Below are 21,568 nucleotides of genomic sequence, written 5' to 3'. Positions count from 1 at the left end.
AGATCAGGAGCGTGTTGCAGTGAGAACCGAGTCCCTGACGCGGGCTCCAAGCGGACTGGAGGGTCGGTGGCAAGTGGAGCCAGGAGAGGGTGCTGTCGGACTGCTTGTGGGCAGCCGGCAAAGGGATCAGTCAGCTGGTCGGCCCCACCGGGTGGAGGCACAGGTTCCCCAGAAGGGGAGGGGAGATGCTCCGGAGGAGAGTCGCTTCCTGCCCTTGACCTAGCAAGGCTTTCCGAGGCGGTAGACCCGCATGACCTGGCCCCTGCGCTGTCTGGCCGCCTCCTGCCGCCGCTGGAGTTTCCTCCAGCCGCACCGGCCTTGTGCTGCCTGTTGAGGGCTCCTGTCCTTGCCCGAATAGCCCCACTGCAGCTGAGAGGTGGGACAGAGTCCAGCCCGAAGCAGGTAAGAAGTGGAAACTGTGTGTACACAGAACTCCTGAAAAATGTGGATGGACAGGCGCAGGTTCAAGGCAGGGTCTTCCCTTCTTAAGCCGGCTGACGGGAAGGCGTGTCCTGTGCTGGTGGCCGCACCTGGGGAGGCGGTGCCCTCTCCAGCTGTGGGAAACATGGCCAGACCCCCCCCTTCCCCCCCCCCCCCCCGGCCCTCTCTGTGCTCACTGCTACAAAGCCTCTTTCCATCCTTCGCAGAACCGAGAGGCTCTGTGGCCTCTGGTAACCGACCAGAAGCATGAGACACCCCAAGAATTCTTCCCTCCTGAGGTTTCTCAAGCCAGGGAGCAAGGAGGTACAGCACTGCCATCATTTCCCTGGGGAGCGCCTGCCATCTGCAGCCCAGTGCACGCCCCCCTGCCCCTGCCCAGATCCCCTCCTCGCCTTCCCTCCCCAGCCAGAGTCCTGAGCTCTGTGCCAGGCCACCTCCAGCCCAGCTGAGGGGCTTCCGCTGTGGCCTGTCTTAGGATGCTGTGCCCCCCACGCTGGGCTCTGCCGCCTTCTAGGCTGCCTGTGTCTTCTCGGCAGCCCATTACGAGTCAACCCATGGATCAACCCAACTTTTCTATGAAATACCTGACGGAACGATACAGGTTCATGCACCAATGTTCCTATGAACCCCTTCCAAGTACTTCCGGGGGTGATGACCGGAAACACAGATAAGAACGGAGTCCCAGCTTTCTGGTTGCGACAGCCGCGTACCATTTTTCTGCTCTCTGCGCCAGTGGTAGCTTTGGTGAGCCTGGTCCCACATCCACACTGCTTTTACTCACAGGTCAGAATTCCTCGTGCACTTGGGTTAGCCCCCTGCCATTCCCCACCGCACCCCCGCCCTGAAAGCACTTGGTTACCCGCCTGAGTTAAGCCGTGGGTGGGCAGGTACAGTCCATCTACAAGTAACAGCCCCGCCGTGCGTTGACCATTCAGAGACCCTGGGTGGCTGGCACGTGTTGTCTTCACTGAGTCTGTCCCAGATGGACATCTGGATTCCGTGCTCTGCTGGCCGACTCTGCCCGTCATCTTGCTTCCCTGCCCCTTCTGCCCCTTGACTCCTCCTTCAGTGCCGGCCCCGCTCTCCTGGACCCCTGGGAAACCTGAGCTCCTTCACCGTCCCTTGACAAAGCTGCCCCCTCCACCCTAACAGAGCTGCCCTCCTCCACCCAGCCTGGGGGGTAATGGGAAGCTGAGGGGGTAAGAAAATCCTCTGTAACAAAACTTTTTCATACAGCGGATGAACACGAAGAGGGAAACGGGGACTCCCTAAGACGTGCGGGATGGAGATGCTGCCACTCGAGATTTGCTTTCAACGAAGTCAGGAGCGTTAAGAGGGGAGGTGGGCCACACAGAGGGGCCTCCTATGTCCCAAGGAGCTGGAAGAACGGGCTTCCTCGATCACGTGGCGCTTCGTGCCCGTGTTGCTCCTCCCTCTGTTCCAGGTCACACACCGCGGTGTTTGACTATTGAGTTACGTGGGTGGCGGGTCACTAGCAGGTTAGGCAGAGCAAAACCAACGCCCGATTGCCTGGGGTTCTTCAAGTTCAACTTCTGTTATCAGAATTTTGGCTCTCGCGATCTCCGCACACGGTGCCGCTTCCACGAACGCGCTATAGTACAAGGCCAAAGGGACCTTGCAGACGTAATTCGCCACGTGGGTCCCGTGTAAGCCTGTGGACCCTTCAAAGCAGAGAGCTGGAGCTTAAGAGGAAATCCAGGCAATTTAAAGCACAAGAAGGATTCCATGCACGTCGCTGGCCTAAAGATGGAGGCAGCCGCGTGCCAGGGAAACAGGAACCCAGTCCTCCAAACCCAAGCAACTGGATTCTGCCAACAACCTGAAGGAGCTTCAGCATGGCTTCTTCCCCGGGGCCTCCAGCAAGGAATGTAGCCCAGCTGACACCAGCAGAGGCTCGCGCCATGCTGGACTTCTGCCTTCAAAAGCGTGAGATAATCGGTGCGTGTTTTTTCAAGCCGCCAAGTTGGCAATGAGCTCCACAGCCAGAGAAAACGGACTCAGCTTTGTGGCAGAAGGTACTTCAAGCCTTCACCAAACCGCAGCCTCTTGCACTCTGTCGTGGTGATCTCTCGCTACATAACAGATCAAAAATCGAATAGGTCTGGGCCCCTGAGTGTCTTAGTCGGCTGAGCATCCAACTCCTGGTTTCGGATCGGGTCATAACCCAGGGTTGTGAGATAGAGCCCTGCATTGGGCTCCACACTGAGTTTGGAGCCTGCTTGGGATTCTCTCTCTCCCTCTCCTTCTGCCCCTCCCTGCATGTGTGCACGCTCTCTCTCTCGCTCTCTCTCAAATAAAAAAACACATATATTAAAATTGAGTAGGTCAAGAATTTGGAGGACTCAGCTCAGCATTTTGGGCTGTCAGGTGGAGGCTGGGGCTGGATTCTTCTCAAATGCTTCTTCTCTTCAATGTCTGGTGCCTGGACTCAGAAAACCTAAATGCTGGGCTCCTGGGGCATCTCCTTGGCTCTCTTCCAGTGGTCTCTCCAGTTGTGGTGGCTTTGGGTAGTTGGATTTCTTGAGACCTTAGGACTCCAAAACTGCCGTACCAGGAGAGCCACGCAGAAGCTGCAGTGTCTTTTTTTCAGCTGGTCCCGGGAGTCATAGCATCACTTGGGCCATACTCTTAGGTGGCCACAAAGGCCCATCCAGATCCCAAGACAGGGGACATAGATTCCCCCCCCCCCCCCGCCTTGATAGGGAGGTGGCAAGGTTCTAGAAGAGCACATGGGACCAGAAATGCCATGGTGGCCATCTTTGGAGAATGCAGCCCGTCCCTCTGGCCACAGCAGTGACGCTCCTCCCTATGGAAACCCACACTCACACTTTTCCCTAAGAGCCTCCAAGTCTTACTGCATTATGTCAGCACACTGAGGCCCAAGGTCCAGGGTCTGGTCATCGAGATCAGACCCAAGGATGGGAGAGGCTCCCCAGGGACAGCCCCTGAGAACTGCTTCTCCATATGCAGGCTGCACACTGGTGAGATGCCCTGTCTGCCCCATACACCCACCGTGGTGGGACCAGCATCGTCCAGCTGCTACAGACATGACCCAAAAGAGGGGAAACAGCAAGTGCCAATCACCAGTCTGCAGCAGTTCTGAGATGCAGCAGGGCTCTGTTCCCAGTTCCTCCACCAGGGCCCAGTCTTACTCTCTGGGAACAATTCTCTGGGAATCTGGCTCCACCCTCTGGGCCCTGGGTCCCAACCTCTGAGCCATCTTTCCTTTTTTCAGATGTAGCTCAGGACTGAATCCGAGTAGTTTCTTCCAGTTGCTTCTTGCCTGCAGAAACTTGGGGTTCCAAGATCCCCTTTTCGTTTTCTATGGTAGGTCTTCCTTTAACTCAAACTGATGTGCTTCCTTTTGAAACGGTGCTTCTTCTTTCGTGATTGATTAACATACCCATGAAAGCCACATCCACAAAACTCACTCTACCTCACTCTACGTTGGGCTTCCAGTGGTATTTGCAGGGACAGTGTCCTTCAGATTCTTAGAGATCCTGTCGTTTGCAAGAGAAGATGCATGAGGCGTGCCTTCAAGATCCTCAGAAGGCCTTTTGTTGTCTGAAAGGCTCTATGAGGTAACACCATAAATCTTCCTGAGGTTTTAACAGAGGATTTCTAGTCGTGCTTTTGGGTCTCATCTTTAAACCATATTCTCCTGACAGCAGCGTGGATTTGAGCTCTGTTCAGAGACCTTCCTAAATGGTAGCACTGTTTGCCATCCAGAGAGGCTGGGAATGAGAACCCAGCAAACCCAGCAAGTCCTGGCTCTCTTATCTTTTATTTTTAGAGGGAGAGCACGTGCATATGAGTGGGGGAGGGGGCAGAGGGAGAGAGAATCTCAAGCAGGTTCCATGCTCAGCACAGAGCCCAATGCAGGGCTCGATCCCATGACCCTGGGGCCATGACCTGAGCCAAAATCGAGAGTTGGACGCTCAACCAGCTGCTGGCTCTTTTGTATTTAACGGCTGTTTCTTCCTCTTACATTCTACTACGAACACTGCCCTCACATGTCCTTAGTTTGGCCATTCAGTTCATTAGGTACACATTTTCTGTAGATTGTCAGGTTCTCTGCTGCTGTGTAACAAAGATCCCCTTTCCTCCAGAATCCTGTGTTTTCAGCCTTCACTGAAAACCTTCACTAGAGCCTCAGCTTTCTCTGTCTCAACATCTTCCCAGCCCCTGCCCACTGCCCAGTACCACACTCATGCCCACGTTTGACACTGTGTCTCAGGAGTAACCGTTTCCAGAGACCAGCACCTCCTCAAGTGATCTGCTGTTATGTACACAATCTCTTCAAAACTTAGTGGCTTAAAACAACAGCCATTTATTTCTTGCTCTTCCTGTGGGGTCAGGAATTTGGGAGCAACCCAGCCGGGCAGTTCAAGCTCAGGGTGTCTCATGAAGCTGCAGTCAGGTGGCGACTGGGGTCATCTGGAAGGTTCTGTCCACTCGCACATCTGTGCTTTGGCCAGTTGTCGTGGACGAGAAGTGTTCAATGGTGATTGGAACTTACCAAATCTTCTACATTCACTCTGATAGAAATAAGTTCTCTTTACAAGTCGTTCTGTTGCTGGCTATGTGAAACAGACTCACCGTGCAATAATCATCACTTGATGGAAGACCTTTCCCCAGTGGGTTTTGGGTTCACAGATTGTGGATCAGTCTGGGAACGGATCGCACTGGGAAAAGACAGAACCCAGGACTTTTTCCTTTCTCTTCTGTCAATTCCATCCCTCTCTCTGATGTAGCGTAATGCAGTCTGCAGATGGCAGCAGCAGCGTGATCTTGCTTGTAAAACGTCCAGGTTTTGGAAACATCATTTTTACATATGGGAGGGATACTAAAAGCGGCTGTAGTGATGACCGATTTATATTTTCTAGAATTTGTAAGTCTGGTGCCGTGATATCCCGAAAAACAAGACACGGAAGAGACGGGTTCAGAGTGAACATGGGATATGGAAGAAGCTTCGGAGGTGCAAAGGGGCTGAATACCACTTCCTGAAGAAGATACTCCAGGCCCGAGTTTCTAAAGTGTTGGTTTTTTTTTTAGTAGATTCTACGCATAATGTGGGACTTAAACTCAGGACCCCAAGATCAAGAGTCGACACTCTGCTGACTGAGCCCGCGAGGCACCCCAGGCCCAAGTTTCTAAAGAAAAAAAACAACATCTGGGCATCTGAGTGAGATTCCTCCAATCAAGACTGGATGGAGTAAAAATATGGAGGAAAAGAGTTGGGCATTTTAATTTTTCTGGGACCATAATCTAACCTAGACAGGCTTCACATCGAACGGACCCATTAGCTTTTGCTGCGTAAACCACCCTAGGTCCCGGTGACAATAAACATTCCTCAAGGGCCTGCACCTTGGCTGGGACTTGGGTGATCCAGACTGGCTAAGTAATGTGTCTGCGGTGCCAGCTGACCTAAGCTGGGCCTGTCTAGGGCGCCTTGGTCAAGTGTTCCTCCCCTCTTCCTCCCGAGACCAATAAGAGACGCCGGCCTGTTCTCGTAGCAGAGACACGTTAGGACACTTCGAGCATGTGCTTGTGTCACATCTGCTAACATTTCATTGGCCAAAGCAAGACACAAGGCAAAGGACGAGGAGACAGGAAGGGGTGGAGAACTGGGATCTTCTGTACCATCTGCCACAATCTGTCTCCTTGCCAATTACTCGTCAAATTTCCTCATCCTCCTCTAAGGATCTTCCCAGATTTCTTCCAGTCATGCCATCCAGCTAGAAGTCTGGGATCCTGTGACCCACATCAGCTTTTCCGTGGCGCAGAGGCTTATGAACTTTTTAAAAGACTCGTTCTTGCCCACTCTCTCAGTTCAGACTACCATAACGAATACCATAGACCGCGTGGCTGAAAACAACAAACCGTTTCTCACAGTTCTGGAGGCCGGAAATCCGCAATCAAGGTCCTGGAGGATTTGGCATCTAGTGAGAGCCCTCCTCCTGGCTGGTGGACCAGCTGCCCTCCCACTGTAGCCTCACACGGAGGAGAGAGAGGCTAGTTCTCTGGGGTCTCCGCTTTGAAGGGCACTCATCCCGTCACGGGAAGGCCTAATTACCTCCCGAAGGCCCCGCCCCCACATGCCATTTAAATGGGGACCTGGATTTTGCCTTACGAATTTGGGGCGAACACAAACATGTAATCTATAACACCCGCACAGAGACAAACGCAGTGGTGACGAGACAGGATGGGGTCCCTATGTGAGGACGAATTACAGCAGCTGATGACTTACAGCAATGTTGATGTGCCGTAGGCAAATACTGTCTGGTCTCTCACTGTAAGGATAAGGAATATTCCTTGATTAGGCCTTGGTCCTAGAACCTAAAAACGGTTCACTGGTGCAGGTACTGGCACACATTTTTTGGTAAACGGCCAGATTATTCATTTTTTTAGGCTTTGTGGGTCAGTTTTGTGTGTGTGTGTGTGTGTGTGTGTGTGTTTAACAACTCTTTAGATATGTGAAAAGCATTCTTTGTTCAAGGGCTGTAGTTTGCTAACCCCGCCCTTCTTCATTGTTCTGCACGCTTGTCTGGGCTCTCCGAGTGGGTCGGGTTCTTCCTTTTCCATCACACTCCTTGGCCACTTCTGAGGAGGGAATTGAAAAATACGTCAGTTTTGGCTACTGAGCCTGCTTTCTGCTAGGAGAAAAACTGGGAGCCAGGAAACCTTTCTACATTTTGGAGAGTCTTAGTCTTTCTTCATCCAAGCTGGCAGCATTTTTGCTAACATGGCTGCCTCCAAAACTTAGTGGGTTTTCTCTGTATTTTATTCCATTCCATTCATGTACCAAAAGCCAAGCAATTCTTATGTTTAGCTCTCTAGGCCTAATTGCTGCTACTTTGGTCATATCTGGCTGCTATGAGATCATGCCCTTTGGATCCCTAGAAGCCTGTGGTAGGCAGAATTTTAATACGGGTCCTCATGAGCTGTGATACCTGGTATTACTCCTGTTATTACGTTACATTATATGGCAAAAGGGGGATTATTCGGGCACACCTCATCTAATCACGTCCCCCCATAAACCCTTTAAGTTATAAAGTAGAATTTTCTCTGGCTAGGAGGTGATCTCAATGATTAAAATGTTAAGAGGCACCTGTGTGGCTAGGTGAGTTAAAACAACTAACTATAGGGGCACCTGGGGGGCTCAGTCGGTTAAGCATCCGACTTCAGCTCAGGTCGTGATTTCGTAGTCGGTGAGTTCAAGCCCCGCACCAGGCTCTGTGCTGACAGCTCAGAACCTGGAGCCTGCTTCTGATTCTGTGTCTCCCCCTCTCTCTGACCCTCCGCCTATTCATGCTCTGTCTCTCTCTGTCTCAAAAAAAATAAACGTTAAAAAAAAAATTTAATGAAATAACTGACCATAGATTTCAGCTCAGGTCATGATCTCACAGTTTGTGAGTTTGAGCCCCACATCAAGCTCTCCCTCTCTCTGCCCCTCCCCCGCTCGTCTCGTTCTCTCAAAATAAAAATAAACTTTAAAAAAGAAAAAATTAAAATATCTGTCAATATGTTAACCACACTTGTAGTTAACATTCCATAATGTATAGAGCTGCCAAATCGCTTTATACACCTGAAACATCGTGTGTCAACTACGCTTCAATTTTTTAAAAAAACAGTGTAAAAAATGTTGGGAAATAACGTTAAAGCAACATTTATTGAGCTCTTGCTGTGTGCCACGGCAGGTGAGGGCTGTGGGGACGCTGAACCAAGAACCTGCCCCCAGGGTCTATTGCCTTAAGGAGGGGCTTATATGATCTGATGAAGAATCAGTTCTGCAGAATTACCGCCCAAGGACACACTGCGCGCCAGGCGGGGCTGAGTAAACAGTGTGCACCCAGACCTACACTGCAGTCCGGGTAAAGCGAGGCGCAGACTTGGAAGCAAAACGCAAGGCAGAATGAAACCTACGCTTCGAGCAAAAATCCGGGCGGAGGCTAGGCTGGCTGGGCGGCATGGAGAGCAGGGCCAGGCAGGGAGCGTCGGGGACGGCCACCTCCCGGGAGGCCAGGACGGGTGGCGGCCGGGGCGGGACGGCCCAGACCCAAACCCCTGACGCTCAGCACGCCACCCCGTAGCCCGCTGCACTGAAGGATTCTAGCAGTGCCGACCCAATTCGGCGACTCACGACTGAGAACGTTAAGCAGCTAAGCGTACAACGCAGTCAGCGCCCTCCCCGGACCGCGCCGCGCGCCACACGGGCGCAAAGAGGCCGACGTCTACACGGCCGAGCCTCAGGACCCAGCCCTGCGCCCTCGGCGCGCCGGGACCTACGGACCGCGGGCGGAGCGCGGCGCCGGGGCCGCGCGGCCGCAAAGGAGCTCCCTCGTGTCGTAAAAGGGCCGCACGTGAGCACAGCTCTGGCAGACGGCTGGGGCTCCATTTTGGACGCCGTCTCTGCTGCGCCAAGTTGGGGGAACCTGTTGCTCGTCACGGAGGCGCCCCCGCCGAGCTCGGCCCCGCACCTGGCGCCCGCGGCCGGCCGGCCGGCGTCCTGGCTTCGGTGAGCGGCCCGCGGGGGCGGCCGGGCGGCGGCGGCGGCGGCGGCGCGATGTGGCCCGAGGGCGCGGACGAGCGGCGGGGGCCCGAGCAGCCCCGCGACCGCCCCCGGAGCCCCGCGCGCGCCGCCCTCGAGCGCGAGCACGTGCGCGCGCACCTGCGGGCCCGCCTGAAGCTGCTGGAGGTGGGGATCCTGCTGGACCGGCTGCAGAGCGAGGTGGACTCGGTGGAGGGCGCCGTGGGTCAGGGCCGCTGCGGGAGCGGCGAGGCGGAGGAGCGGGTGCTGAAGCTGTACGAGAAGGCGGAGAGGAAGGCCGCCGAGGTGGCGCGGATGGGGCGGAGGATCGTGGAGCTCCACGGCCAGATAGACAGCTGCGGCTTCTCCTGAAGGACGCGGGCGCGGGTAGGTGTCGGGCGGCTGCGCGCCCGGGAGGGGCTCGCGCCGCCCCGCCTGGGGGTGCACGGCCGGGCGGAGGGGGAACGGGGTGGGGGGCGGACACAGGGTCGCGCTTTTACGTTGGCAATCAGAAGAAAGCAGTTAGTACGTTGTTGTGAAACGTGACGATCATTTGTAGTAAAGCAGTTGCGGGCAGGCGGGGCCTGGGGTGAAAGCGTAGGCCGTCGGGCGAACGAAGCACGAGGGGGCCAGTTAGAGAAGCGTGAAACCAAGTACAGGACGGGAACTTGCACGTGCTGTGATATTGGAGCGCTTCCGATGACCTTACAGCATTTTTAAAATTTGTATTTGTTTATTTTGAGAGAGAGAAGGCATGTGATGGGGAGCCAGAGAGAGAATCCTAAGCAGGTTCTGTGCTGTGAGTGCCGAGCGGGACGCGGGGCTGGAACTCATAAGCGGTGAGATCCTGGTCTGAGCCGGTAGTTTAACCGACTGAGCCATCCAGGCCCCCAGACCTCACAGCATTTTGCACGGGTGGTTGATTGAGTTCGTTTGACTCCGGATATGCGAGTCTTAGAATTTCAGTTGTGAGGATTAATTTCCCCACTCGTACTCTAGACTGACTGCTTGGAGAGGCTGTAATCGAGAATGTTTGGTTTTCTCTCTCCTATTTTTCTATACTTTCACTATGTTAAACACTAAATCTCCAGCGTCATTCTGGGGAAATGGTTTCGGTATTACAGATGCGGGTATGATTATGATTATTAGGTGAGTTCCGTTTCAAAAAGACAGCTTATAGGTAAGTACTCTTAACGTAAAGGAATAGGGTCTAGATTGTAAGCTGCTGTGTGGTCATATTCGTTACTGTGATGTTACTGTGTTTTGAAAGTTCCAAAATAACATTTTTTTGCTTTTTTTTTTTTTTTTTTTTTTTTTTTAATGCTTCCTGGAATTTGGGGAACCCATGAAAGAAACTTGAGGTCGGAGTTCTGCAAGAGAGAAGACGCTACTTGGCTGCAGTTGCTGAAGCAGGAAGCCAGACCCCCTTCAGGGATGTGGACGCCACCGCTTTGGATCAGATTGAGAGGGCCCCCGGTGAGATCGGGGGCTGTTGGGCACGGAGAGCGGCGATGTCCGCGTTTTGGGATTCTGCAGTCCGTCAGCTCGGAGGAGGAGAGCTGCGTTCTTTTCATTTTCTTTGTTTGCTTGTTTCTTTTTTTTTTTTTTTTTTTTCCAGAAATGTAATTTTTCTGTGGCCTGTAAACTGGTGCACATCGTGTAACGTGTCTGGTGAGCAACCTAGACTAAAGGATGAGATCTAGGTACTGTGAGTCTTGGCTGACTCTGAGATAAACTTTTTTGATCTAGTCAGGCATTTCAGGAGCTTCTCTGCCACAACTGCACGTGATATTTGCATGGCTTGGAGGGTTTGGGGAGGACAGCCTGGCGCGGACCGGGGTGGGCCCCAAACTGATAGCAGGGAGCATCTTCCAGGCTTGGAGGACCTCTGGCCGAGGTCCTCAGAGCAGAGCTCACGGGAACTGAGAGCAGGGCTCTAGCTTGTGATAAAGTTCGTTTGCCTGGAACACAAGCATTGAAAGCCAGTTTTTGGAATCTTTGTGCAAACTACCAAAGCCATTGACTTGGCTGGGAAAAGGTGAGATAAATAAATTTTTTTCACAATGAAAGTTTCTCCTTGATTGTCATCATTTTCAGATGGAGGTCCAGTGCTTCTGATCTGGGAGTGCGCCTCAAAGCCTGTGGGCCAGAGGGAGGTTTGATCTGCAGGGAGAGAAGCCAGAGCAGGAAGGGGCCTCGTGAAAGCATTTGGTCTGGCCTCTGCCTTCAGGGAGCTGAAGTTCATTCAGTCACTTAACTTTCGCTGTGACCATGTGTCACGTTAGACTCTGCTGGACACTCACAATTTCCAGGAGAGATGATCTCAGTTTGAGACAGCTCTGTAAACATACAATCGCAGTCCAGTGCCCCCTGTGCTGGTCTTTGGTTAACCACGTAAGTTGAGTGTCCGCAGATGCTGTGGGTACATCCATGAACAGAGTGCTTATCACTTGGGTCTGATATTTGTAAGCTTAGAACAGTGCCTCATCGTTGTAAGGCAGGAAAAAAACGTGTGTGTTGGGTAGTGGTAATTTCTGTAGAAAACACAAGTGGGGATCAGGTGCGGGGGAGGCGTTGCTGTTTATACAGGATGGTCAGACGACACATACGAAGACGTTTGAGCAAAGACAGGTCGTGTGGAACATACGCGAGGGCACCTAGGGAAGGAGTGTCCTGTAGGTAGGTGGAGCGAGCAGGGCAAAGAGGTGAGGACCAGCGTGCGGCCCAGGTGGCACGGGAGACCACGGCAGGCCGGCGAGGTCAGAAGGAGCCATCGCCCTGAGTGCAAATGGCGTGGAAATGGTTTGAAGGTCTGCGTGGAGTAGCAGCAGCATCTGAGCGGGTCTGAGGAGACTCACTGGCCGCTGGGTTGAGAACTGCCAGTTGGGCGAGCAAGGGTGAGAGTGGGCAGGCAGCCCACAAACTGCTGGGGGTGCCCGGGGCAGAGTGGTTGCTGCAGGCGCCGGTGAGCGTGTGGACCGCGCTCTGAAGATGTCACCAGGGGACTGGGGGTGCGCGAGGGTCCAGCAGTGGTTCTGGGGTTCGGGGCCTGAGCCCCTGTTGAGGGTAGCCGTATGTAGCCGTATCACTTGCCAAAGTGGGGCAGTCTCGAAAGTGAGAGGTGGCCCTAGTAATAATGTGGTTTGGGACCACAGGTGTAAACTGGGTCTGGCAGACCAGGAGGTGTAGGTAGGTACCCTGTGTTTTTAGTATGGTGGGAGCACTGAAGAGGGAGTCCACTGAGCATCGGGAGCTTGAGAAAACTTTTCAGACGAAGCGAGTCTTGGTTTGGGCCCAGAAGCGTGAGTTCAGATGCCTGAGCAGCACTCCGGGCACAAGGAACCGGCGTCCTGGAACCGACCCCGAAAGTCTGTCAGTAGGTAGAAATGTGACGTGATGGGAGAGGGTTTGAGGGTGTTTGCAGGGAACAGGGAGGCGGTGAGGGAGCTAGAGGGCATGGTTGTAGCGGTTCACGTACGACTTTTGTAGAGTTTAAACTTGACCGTGTGTGTCCATGCTTCTCCCCCCGGGGAGTCTGTGCTCCGGGCCGCACCTGGACGTGCCGTCCAGTACTCCATAGCAGGGGTTATGTTGGTAGATTCTGAATACTCAGCATTTTTGAACGCGTGACTAATTTTCAAATGACCTACCACTCGCTAAAGAAGTCTCACAGTTGGGGCTGCTTCTGGCTGTGGGCCGAGCCCCTGCAGCAGGGCTATTCAAACTTAACGAGCAGCTGAACCCTTGGGGTCTCCTCAAAATGCAGGTTCTAACCTGTAGTTAAGGACCTGGGGGGTGTGAGTTTCTAATAAGCTCCCCAGTGATGCCTCTGCCGCCGGTCAAGGTAACCGCGTTCTGAGTCCCAGGGCCATCGAGTTAAGGATGATGGTTGGCTGAAAAACAATCGAGAAGTAGAGTGACGGCGGGACGTGGAAAGATTTGAGCAGGTCAACAACACTTTCACGTTTGTAGTTTAAGAAACGTGCACATGGTTGTGGAAAATGGACAAGGCAGGGGTGTGGAGTAAGGTCGGGGATCTCACCGTTGTGACTGCACAGAGGGGAAATGAGGACTGAACCCACCTCCCTGCCTTTAACTTCCTTTGCCTGCTTGCGCTGTCACTCCCGGAGTTCTAGCCATTTCCTATCCAACCGGCCCCTGAGCCTGCGGTCCTTTTATTAGAAGGGCAGTCGTGCGCTGTGCCTTGGCTCTTGGCCAGTGAGTGATCCCGGGAGCACTGTGCACACAGCCAAGCAGGGCTGGCGTTGCCAGGGTTGAGGACTGAGGGTCTGCACCCCCCTCTCTGGAAGCACCAGCCTCTGAGGTCCCTCACCTCGCTGTCCCCTAAGGCCAGACAGTGGGTGATGGTGCGGCAGGGTCACATGGAGGGTGGGGGGTGGAAATGGGGATTCTTTGGGAGTCCGTTTCCTTTTCTAAACGCTGGTGATCGGTATTATTACCTTTGTACTCATGAATAAAGTGTTTCTAAGACGTGAATGGGATGGAATAGGTCAAATGCTAAACTCAAGGAGCTCAAAAGTGAAAACTGCGTTGATCCTGTTCTCGCTGTCAGCCCACAGCCAGGGTCCTACGGCTCCCGTCTGGGGTCAGGACCCTGGATGTGTGGAATGATAAGACAAAAGTCTGTATTAGAAGAATCTCCTTGGCATTTGACACTTAACATATGTTATCTGATTTTCACAAACTTGAGCGATCATTTTACTGTCCTCGTAGTTCAGGTGAGGAAACTGGGGCTGCAGGAACCCTCAGGAACTGGCTCTGTGACCCTGGGCGGGCAACTCTGGGCCACCGTAAGATGATGGTTTGGCACTGTCTTGTCTTTGGGCTTCCTTGGGGCCTTGACATCCACCTTGTCTCCAGTTCACGTAAGGAACCAGCCAGCTCTTGGACAGTCTCAGCCCTGGCCCTTGAGGCAGAGCTTTGAAGGCCTGTGTGTGTCAGGAGGCCTTCTCCTGGGCTTTGGGAGCTCACGGGGAGGTCCGGCTCCCCTGGGACTTGCACACGGGTCCTGTATCTGGACCGAGTCCGATTGGACAGAGGGCGGCTGGGTTCCTCGCAGGCCTGAGACGTTCTCTGGAAAAGGGCACTGAACAAATGATCTTTGATCTTCCTCCACCCCCACTCCTGGGTCATCTGGGGACACCCATGATGCAGTTCTTGGATGGCCCGAGGCGCCCTGAACTCGGGCTGGGCTGTACAGTCGGGTCATTGATTCAGCGTCACTGAGAGTCACACGTGTTCACCCACATTCCTCAGCTCCCTCGGGCACAGCTTCGTTCCCTCGGCTCCGCCACTCAGGGACGGATGGAGAGTGCCTCAGTGTTTGTTTCAGTCCCTTGAAGCATCCCTGCCTGACCCAGCAGTCCTCTTTCGGGCCTGTTGAACTCCCTCCGATGGCGGATTGTCGGTTTGTCCCTGTACTTCTGTCCGCTCTTTGTTCAGGCCCTTTGAAACTGTGTCAGTGGGCACTGATTAGAAAGGTCCTCCCTTCCTGTTGGAACTTGGATCGTGTGGTGACCCTCCGTCCGGCACTAGTTTTGGTCTGCGGTCAGCCACCCCAGCTCGCGTTTGCTTTGTAATTTTTGATCATTTTCGCTTCAGTCCTTCTGTGCCTCGACATTTCATAAGCGTGTCTTGATGTTGTATGTTTTGGATTTTTTATCCAGGTCGACAGTCTCTTGCGTTTTGGCTTGAGAATGACATCCTTGCACATCTATTGTAATTGTAACATATGCGGATTTATGTTTACCATCTTATTTTGACCCGTTCCCCATTCCCATTTCCTTTCTGGCCTTACTATGGAGTAAGTTTTTTTAAATTCTTTTCTCCCCACTTTACTGGTTTAAAACTCATATACTCTTTTCCTATTCCTTTAATTATCCCCTTCAAAATGTGTACGTGCATAATTAGCTTACCAGAATTTAAAGTGTATGGTATCTCTATCGTCCTAAAATATGTAAGGATCTAAACACTAGGATATGCGATCTTTTGTTCATTTGTGTTTTGAGAGAGGGAGAATCCCACGCAGGCTCCACACTGTCAGCGCAGAGCCCGATGCCGGGCTTGAACTCAGAGGCCATGAGATCATGACCCGAGCTGAAATCCAGAGTAGGGCGTTTAACCAACTGAGCCACCCAGGCGCCCCTGTGTGTCCTTATTCTTGGAATAATGGTTTTGCTGGGTGTGTAATGAGAATTCAGGTATCTCTTGGAACCAACTCCGCGGTCAGGACCATAGAGTGGAAAGGACCACAGGGTGGGCGGGCTTCCGCAGTCTCCAACCCCAGCTCCTTAGTGCTGCTTGTTTGGCTGTTCCCTAGCCTTGACGATCATGTGATGGCCCCAGGGCCTGTGCACGGGTTGTTGCCTCTGGAACACTGCGAACATTCCACCACATTCCACCGTATCTAAAAGGGAGTAAGAATGGAGAGAGAACACAGAGCACTCTGAAGGAATTCTGCTGTGGAGTGGGGCAGAGAAATGTGACCAGGCAGTGGCTCAAGGGAGGGTTTCTTCCTTCTTTGACGATGTGTGACATGGAGAGAGGCGCCTGTTGGTGGGACCGACCTGCGTGACAGATGACGCAGGCCGAGCATGGCCCTGGCAGCAGCTTGCCCCTCTGGCTCCCCAGGACAAGTCCGCGCCTCTCTTCCCCGCCAGCCTCTGGTTGAGTTAACATAGGCTTCCCTGCAGTTCTGTCTGAAACCAGCAGCCAGAGGCGCCTCAGCACTGGTGTTCCATTTCTAGAACATTTCCTTTGGGAACATTCCAGCCACGGTCCACATGGCCCTTACCCAGCACCTTCCTGCTTCCCCTGAGAGGCCTGAACTCCACGTGCTTGGGGACCTGCAGCCCTGCTGAGGCACTCCCGTCGCGATTGGTCCCACAGCTCACCCTGCCCTGCCCCACCCTCCCCTCCATGGCCTCTTGGGTCCCTCTCCCTCCTGGAGCAGTCCCACTTGATTCTGGGGTTCCGTGTTGGATGGTAATGGATTTATGAACCATGAACCAGAGTCGCCCCCCTCCCGCCCCCGTCCGCCAACGTCTCCTGGGGCGGTGACCTGAAAAGCCCACACAAGATGGCAGTGTTGTGGCTTTCTGGTGGAACAGCCACTCACCTGGCTTCCCTGGTGATGCCGGGGAGCTCACCGCCCCTCCGCTTCCCCCCAGACCCCGAGCGGCCCTCTGCCCACAGCTCAGAGGCCTCGGCACCATTCGGCAGACTCGGGCTGTGCCTGCCCCAAACGTCACCCAGCAGGTACCTTGTGGCGGCGAGGTGGGCGTGCGGGTCAGCCCCTCACCGACGCGGAGGCCCTCCCGTCATCCGTGTAGTATGTGTCAGATCCATTCTGTCCCTTCCCACAAACGGACAGCCCCTGGTGACAGCTGTGCTTGGTGGACCCTGAGGTCTTGGTCACAGCCGCTCAGCCTCAGTCCCTTAATGCAGGCCCCCTGCTGGCAGGTTAGCGGAGGGAAAGCGCAGGGTTAGACCCGGGCAAAGCACGCCTTCCACCGCAGCGCTGATCTAAGCTAGACCACAAGGTGGTGTCCTTGGATGTGAAAGATGGCCAAGGTGTTTGCTGCTGGAGCACAAGGGTGGAGGGTGGGAAGTGCGGGGAGAAGGACAGTTTGTTTAAATCTTGACCACCGTGCGCCTGGGAGAACGCTTTTAACGGTGGAGACACCAGCCAGCTTTCCTCACACAGCTGTGGGGGGTCACGAGCCTGTCACGGGTGGCACGATGTGACAGGATGCCGGCCCTCGCCTTGACCCTGACCCCTTCGGCCCTGGCTTCTGATACCCGCCTGGAGCCTCCTGGCCGCCTACCTCCATCCCTGTCCTGACACCCCCCGCAGCTCCAGGAAAGGGCCCTGGGTTGGTCTCTGGACACTCAGAGGAGGGTTGGGCCCCCTACCTCAGCCTTTGCGGAGCTCCCAAGCCACCGGTGGGGCAGCCCTGTGGGAGCGGTGCCATGGGAGGGAGGCTGGAAGGATGGGTAGAGGCTAAGGAGGCTGTCCCCAAAGGGGCCGGGAGAGAAGGATGAGGCCGCGCTGAGCCCTTGCCGGGAGGGGTTGGGTGGGAAAGCACCTGCGGATCAGGGTGGACGATGGCGCTCGTGAGCCTGAAAGGAAGGACACAGATAGACTGCCGCGCGGGCGGATTCCTGGAAGCTGGGGCACACGCGGACGCTTCTGGAAGGAATCACGAGCACCTGGCAGTACTTCCCTTGGAGCGGGAGTGCTGGGCAGCGCAAGTGTTCTCGGTCCTGGCCCGTGCCTTCTAGTCCTGCTGGGCCCCCAGACCGCTCAGGAGCCCCCTGTTGTGTCAACAGAAGTTATCCGAGTGGGAAGGGCAGGGTCCGTTGTTTTGGTTCTTTTATACTTCCCTAGATTTAAAAAGCAAAATAATACTAAAATCGTAAATACAAAATAAAAAAAAGTTTTAAGGTCTATTTTTGAGAGAGAGAGGGAGCGAGTGGGGGAGGGGCAGGGAGAGGAGGGGATCTGAAGCGGGCTCCGCGCTGACAGCCGCGAGCCCAGTGCCAGCAAAGGGTTCTCCTCTCCGCGTGTTTGCTAAGCCGAACCCGGAGCGGGCCAGCGCCCGGGAAAACTCACGTCGCCAGAGTGCGCAAAAGTCCGAGTGTCGGGCAAGGAAGGGGAGCTTGGCTGCCCAGCTCTCGCAGGAATGTTTGCCCGGTGGGGTTTCCGAGTTAGGAACAGAGCACGGCCGTAGGGAATTGGCTCACACAATTGTGGGCACTCGGCAAGTGTAAAATCGCGGGGCCGGCCCGCGGGCTGGAGATTGAGAGCAGCGTCGATGTCCGTCTTGAGCCCACTTTCTGCAGGCTGGAAACGGGCAGCGCTTCTGCTCTGCGGTCTTGAGTAGAATTCCTTCCTGTCCCTTGCTGTCCTGGAAACCTCGGTCTTTTCTCTTGAGGACGTCCGCTGTTTGGATGAGGCCCACCCACATGGCGGGTCACCTGCCTCCCTGCAAGTCCACTGAGCAGTATCTTTGCAGCAACACCCAGACTGGCGCTGGACCCCGTGGTCCAGCCAGGCTGGCACCTAACATCGCCCGTTGCAGCCGTCAGCGGGCAAACTGTCCCTCCCCATCACAACCCTCGGGTTACGCTTCATCTCAAGGGGAAAACTGAGCTCCCGGTGGTCCCCCACCAGTACGCGGCAGAGTCAGACTCAAACCCAACCCTGTCGACCCGGGGAACCGGCTCCCCCGCCCCACATCAGAGAATTCGGCCCAGAGCCTGACGCTCGGCCCTGGCGGGGCTGGGAAGCGGAGTTTGGGGGACAGGCAGCCTGCAAGTGTGGGACGAGCTGACTTCAAGCATCACAGTGGCTTCAGTGAGGCCACAGCCTCTCAGCTCCTCTTCCTCTGTGTTCTCGAGATCAGCCCTGCCCTGTGCTCACACAAGACCCACCTAGGGGAGGGGACGAGCCCCGCTCACACAGGCCAGGATGCCGGGTCCCACGGCCGGCTAGCGGGGCGGCAAGGACCATCTTGCAGGAACTGGACAAAAGGGCCCGGGAGATGGAAAACCACAGGTCACTGAGAGGCTCCTGCTTTAGCTCGAGATTTTCTGTGAGCTTCTCGACCTAAATAGGAATATTGTTAAGACCCTGGTTGTTCCAGAACACCCAGCACACCCTGTGCACCCCAAGGATAACGGGTACCTTGAAAAGGTGGGACTCAGGAGTTCAGAGTCCTGGAGCGGGTCTAATCTGAACCGTTCATTTTACAGGTGAGGAAAGTCATCCTGCAGGGGCAAAGGGACGCGCCAGTCACTCAGCGTGTCAGCTGCCCAGCGGGGCTAAGGCCAGGTAGGCCCCAGGAGCCCAGGGACAGGAGACGGGTTCCTGCCACCACTCTTCCCAGCATCCCCTGTGCTTCTGCTTAAAAGGCAGATCATGGGGCAGAATTGAGGCTAGTGTCGGGGATCCCATGAGACAGACACTGGAAGGACGTGAACATGTGAGAGTCAGCCAGGCAGGGGGTTAAATATGTAGAAAGGTGTCTTGAGCCCCCTTTACGTCAGCCAGCCTGGATTTTACTCTGAGCAGCCCAAATGGTCACGGCTTTTCTGATCCCTATCACCTGCAAGTCTTGACTCGCAGAAGAAAACTCCGCAAAGTTTCCTAAGGTGTGGCTCTGGAGGAGGCCCTGAGCCCCTGCGTCGGGGGCTGTAGGGCATCAGAGATGGCAGTGAGGGTGGGCTTTTTTCTCTCCGTCGAGGCCCTTCGGCAGCGTCCACATAGGCAGAAATTGGAGGTAAGCGGCCTGCAAGCCCAGGGATCCCAAGGACTTCAGGCAGTCACCGGAAGCTAAGAGAGAGGCAGGGAACAGTCTCCCTCTGAGGCCCCAGGAAGAAACCAGCCCTGCTGACAGCGTGAGTTTGGACTTGCAGAACTGTGGGAAGACCCATTTCCGGTATTCTCAGCACCTAGTTTGTGGTCATGGATTACAGCAGCCCCAGAAAGCTAGCACAGCCAGTTGGGAATGCTTCCAGTCACGAGCCACAAGAATCCATCATGGCCTCATCCACATGGTGGCAACGTGGCTGCTGCTTCTCCGGATGTCACTTCCAGCTTTCAGAGGGAAGACCAGGGGAGACTGGAGAAAGGTTTGCAGGTGGCTGCTCGGGGGCCCAGGGCTCACTGCCACCTTCCCAGGAGTCCTGTGCCCGGGGCGAAGACAGGGCCTCTGCCCTCACAGCTACATGGTACATGCATGACCCCTGACATTCAGCTTATTCCTGAGAAGCTCATTTCCTCAACTCTCTCAGCCTCCTCCCTCAACAAATATTTGTCTGCTACGTTACTGAGGATCAAACCGGTTTGTGCAGTGAGAGTGGAGAGGAGCCTGGGCTTCTCACCCACGTCCTCGCTCTGAGCCTCAGTTTCCCCTTCTGCAACGCGTGCATCAGATGCTGCGGCCCCCTCCTCTTCCTTCTCTTTTCTTCCCCCTGTTGAGGCCTCCCCCAGTTCCCAGATGTCCTTTGGGCAGTGACTACAGGACCCCTGAACTTTCAGGGCCGGAGGGCTCCTTACCCCGCAGCCTTCGCCCTGGCCTCCCTGCCTCCATTCTCACCCTCCTTATCTGAAGCTCCTACCAGCTGCTGAGTTCACCTAAAAGGAAAATCGGACCTGTCTCTTTCCGGCTGCAAACCCTCCAGCCCATCTGGTCTCCACCTGGCCGCACAGCAGGGTCACCTGGGAAGCTTTGGGGCAGTGCAGCCCAATGAAATTGCAGCTCTGGAGGGGGGGGGGGGGCGGTGGCGGGACCCTGACAGCTGGCGTTTAAAGTCCCCCAGGAGCTCTACTGTGCCATCAGGGCTATGAGGACCCAGTTTCTGGGACCAGGTCCCAGTGAGGCCGGCCTGCAGGGCCTTTCCTGCTCTGGGCCCATTCTCCTCTTCAGCCCACTCCAATTTCCCGCCTCAAAAGCGGCATTCTTTGTGCCTCTGTTCCTTCGCTGTGCCCCTTTGCCCCCTGTTCCAAGGGTCTGGCTCTCCACGCCCACCCCCCACCGCAGACCTCCCTTCACCCTGCGGGTGCTGCCCTGGCCCAGGGCCTCCGTGCCCCTCTGCTCTCCCTCCTCGCCCTCGCAGGCCTGTCTCTGGCCGGGCACCCCAGAGGTCAGGGCCTGCACCCCCAACCCCGTGCAGGGGCCTGGGTGACTCAGAACTGGCCGCACCAACATGGCTTGGGACCTGTGCCTGATGGGTCTGTGCCGACCTGGGCCACATGCAAGGGGCCTTGGGTCATGTTTGCTGAGCATAGATGTCCTCCTCCCAGTGACCCGGACCCCAGAGCCTGCCGAGCTGTTCCCATGGCAGGCCACGCCTCACCTGCCCCACTGCCCACGTGCCTTTCCCCGAAAGCCCCTGACCCCACCCAGGGCCCGGACCCACAGGAGACATTTCCTGGCAGCCCGTCCCCCCCAGAAGTGGGCGACACTCTGGGCTCCTAGTGGGCAGGCAGCCTTTTGTCTCTTGGGCAGGGCCTCCCAGGTCTTTGTCTTTCTGTGGTTCCTGTTTGCCCTGCATGCTGTGCTAGATGTGGGGGAGGGCCCACACGCAGAGGGCTGGCTCAGCCTGGTAGACGATTCCGGGGAGCATAATTCGAGGAGTCATTTGTGCTGAGACGGGAGCACTTTTCTCTCCCAGCTCAGGCTCCTCCGAAGAGCCACGCTGGTCCCTTCCCGACAGGCTGGCCCGCGAAGACCACAGTCTCCCAGATCCTGTGACCCCTGACGCTCCTGTTATCCGGGGACCCCACAGAATCTCCATGCTGTAAAGGGGCACCAGCGACCGCGGGGCGCCCAGGTCTGGAGGGTAGGATGAAAGATCACCCCGAACCTGCTCGGGGACAGAAAGGTTTTTCTGCGTGATGCAATTTGCCATCTCCTTTCGGGAAGAAACCAGCTTTGCAGACAAATGTAGTGTTAAAAAACAAAATTCAACCTAGTACACTTGAAGGGCTCGTTGGCTTTGTTAAGGGATTCAGGAACTGGACAGCACCCCAGATAGCAAGTAGAGGGG

The 21,568-nt window shown here is 55.2% G+C and overlaps 1 protein-coding gene across 1 annotated transcript; it reads left to right on the top strand.

Moving 5' to 3' along the window:
• Positions 1 to 8,846: 8,846 nt before the first annotated feature.
• LOC144616206 (MORF4 family associated protein 1 like 2-like) lies at positions 8,847 to 11,061 on the top strand. The gene is made up of 2 exons (XM_078446284.2): positions 8,847 to 9,379; positions 10,345 to 11,061. Exon 1 carries the CDS (start codon positions 9,029 to 9,031, stop codon positions 9,362 to 9,364), a length of 336 nt encoding a protein of 111 aa, XP_078302410.1. The 5' UTR covers positions 8,847 to 9,028; the 3' UTR covers positions 9,365 to 9,379; positions 10,345 to 11,061.
• Positions 11,062 to 21,568: the final 10,507 nt, after the last annotated feature.

The sequence above is a fragment of the Panthera onca genome, chromosome B1 (assembly GCF_046562875.1).
Source record: "Panthera onca isolate mPanOnc1 chromosome B1, mPanOnc1 haplotype 2, whole genome shotgun sequence".
Classification (NCBI taxonomy): Eukaryota; Metazoa; Chordata; class Mammalia; order Carnivora; family Felidae; genus Panthera; species Panthera onca.
The sequence above is the reverse complement of the archived record's forward strand: the minus strand, read 5'-3'. Positions and strand labels throughout refer to the sequence as shown.

Excerpts from the sequence above, each read along its gene's own strand:
- LOC144616206 (XM_078446284.2), top strand. The coding sequence starts at position 9,029 with ATGTGGCCCGAGGGCGCGGACGAGCGGCGGGGGCCCGAGCAGCCCCGC.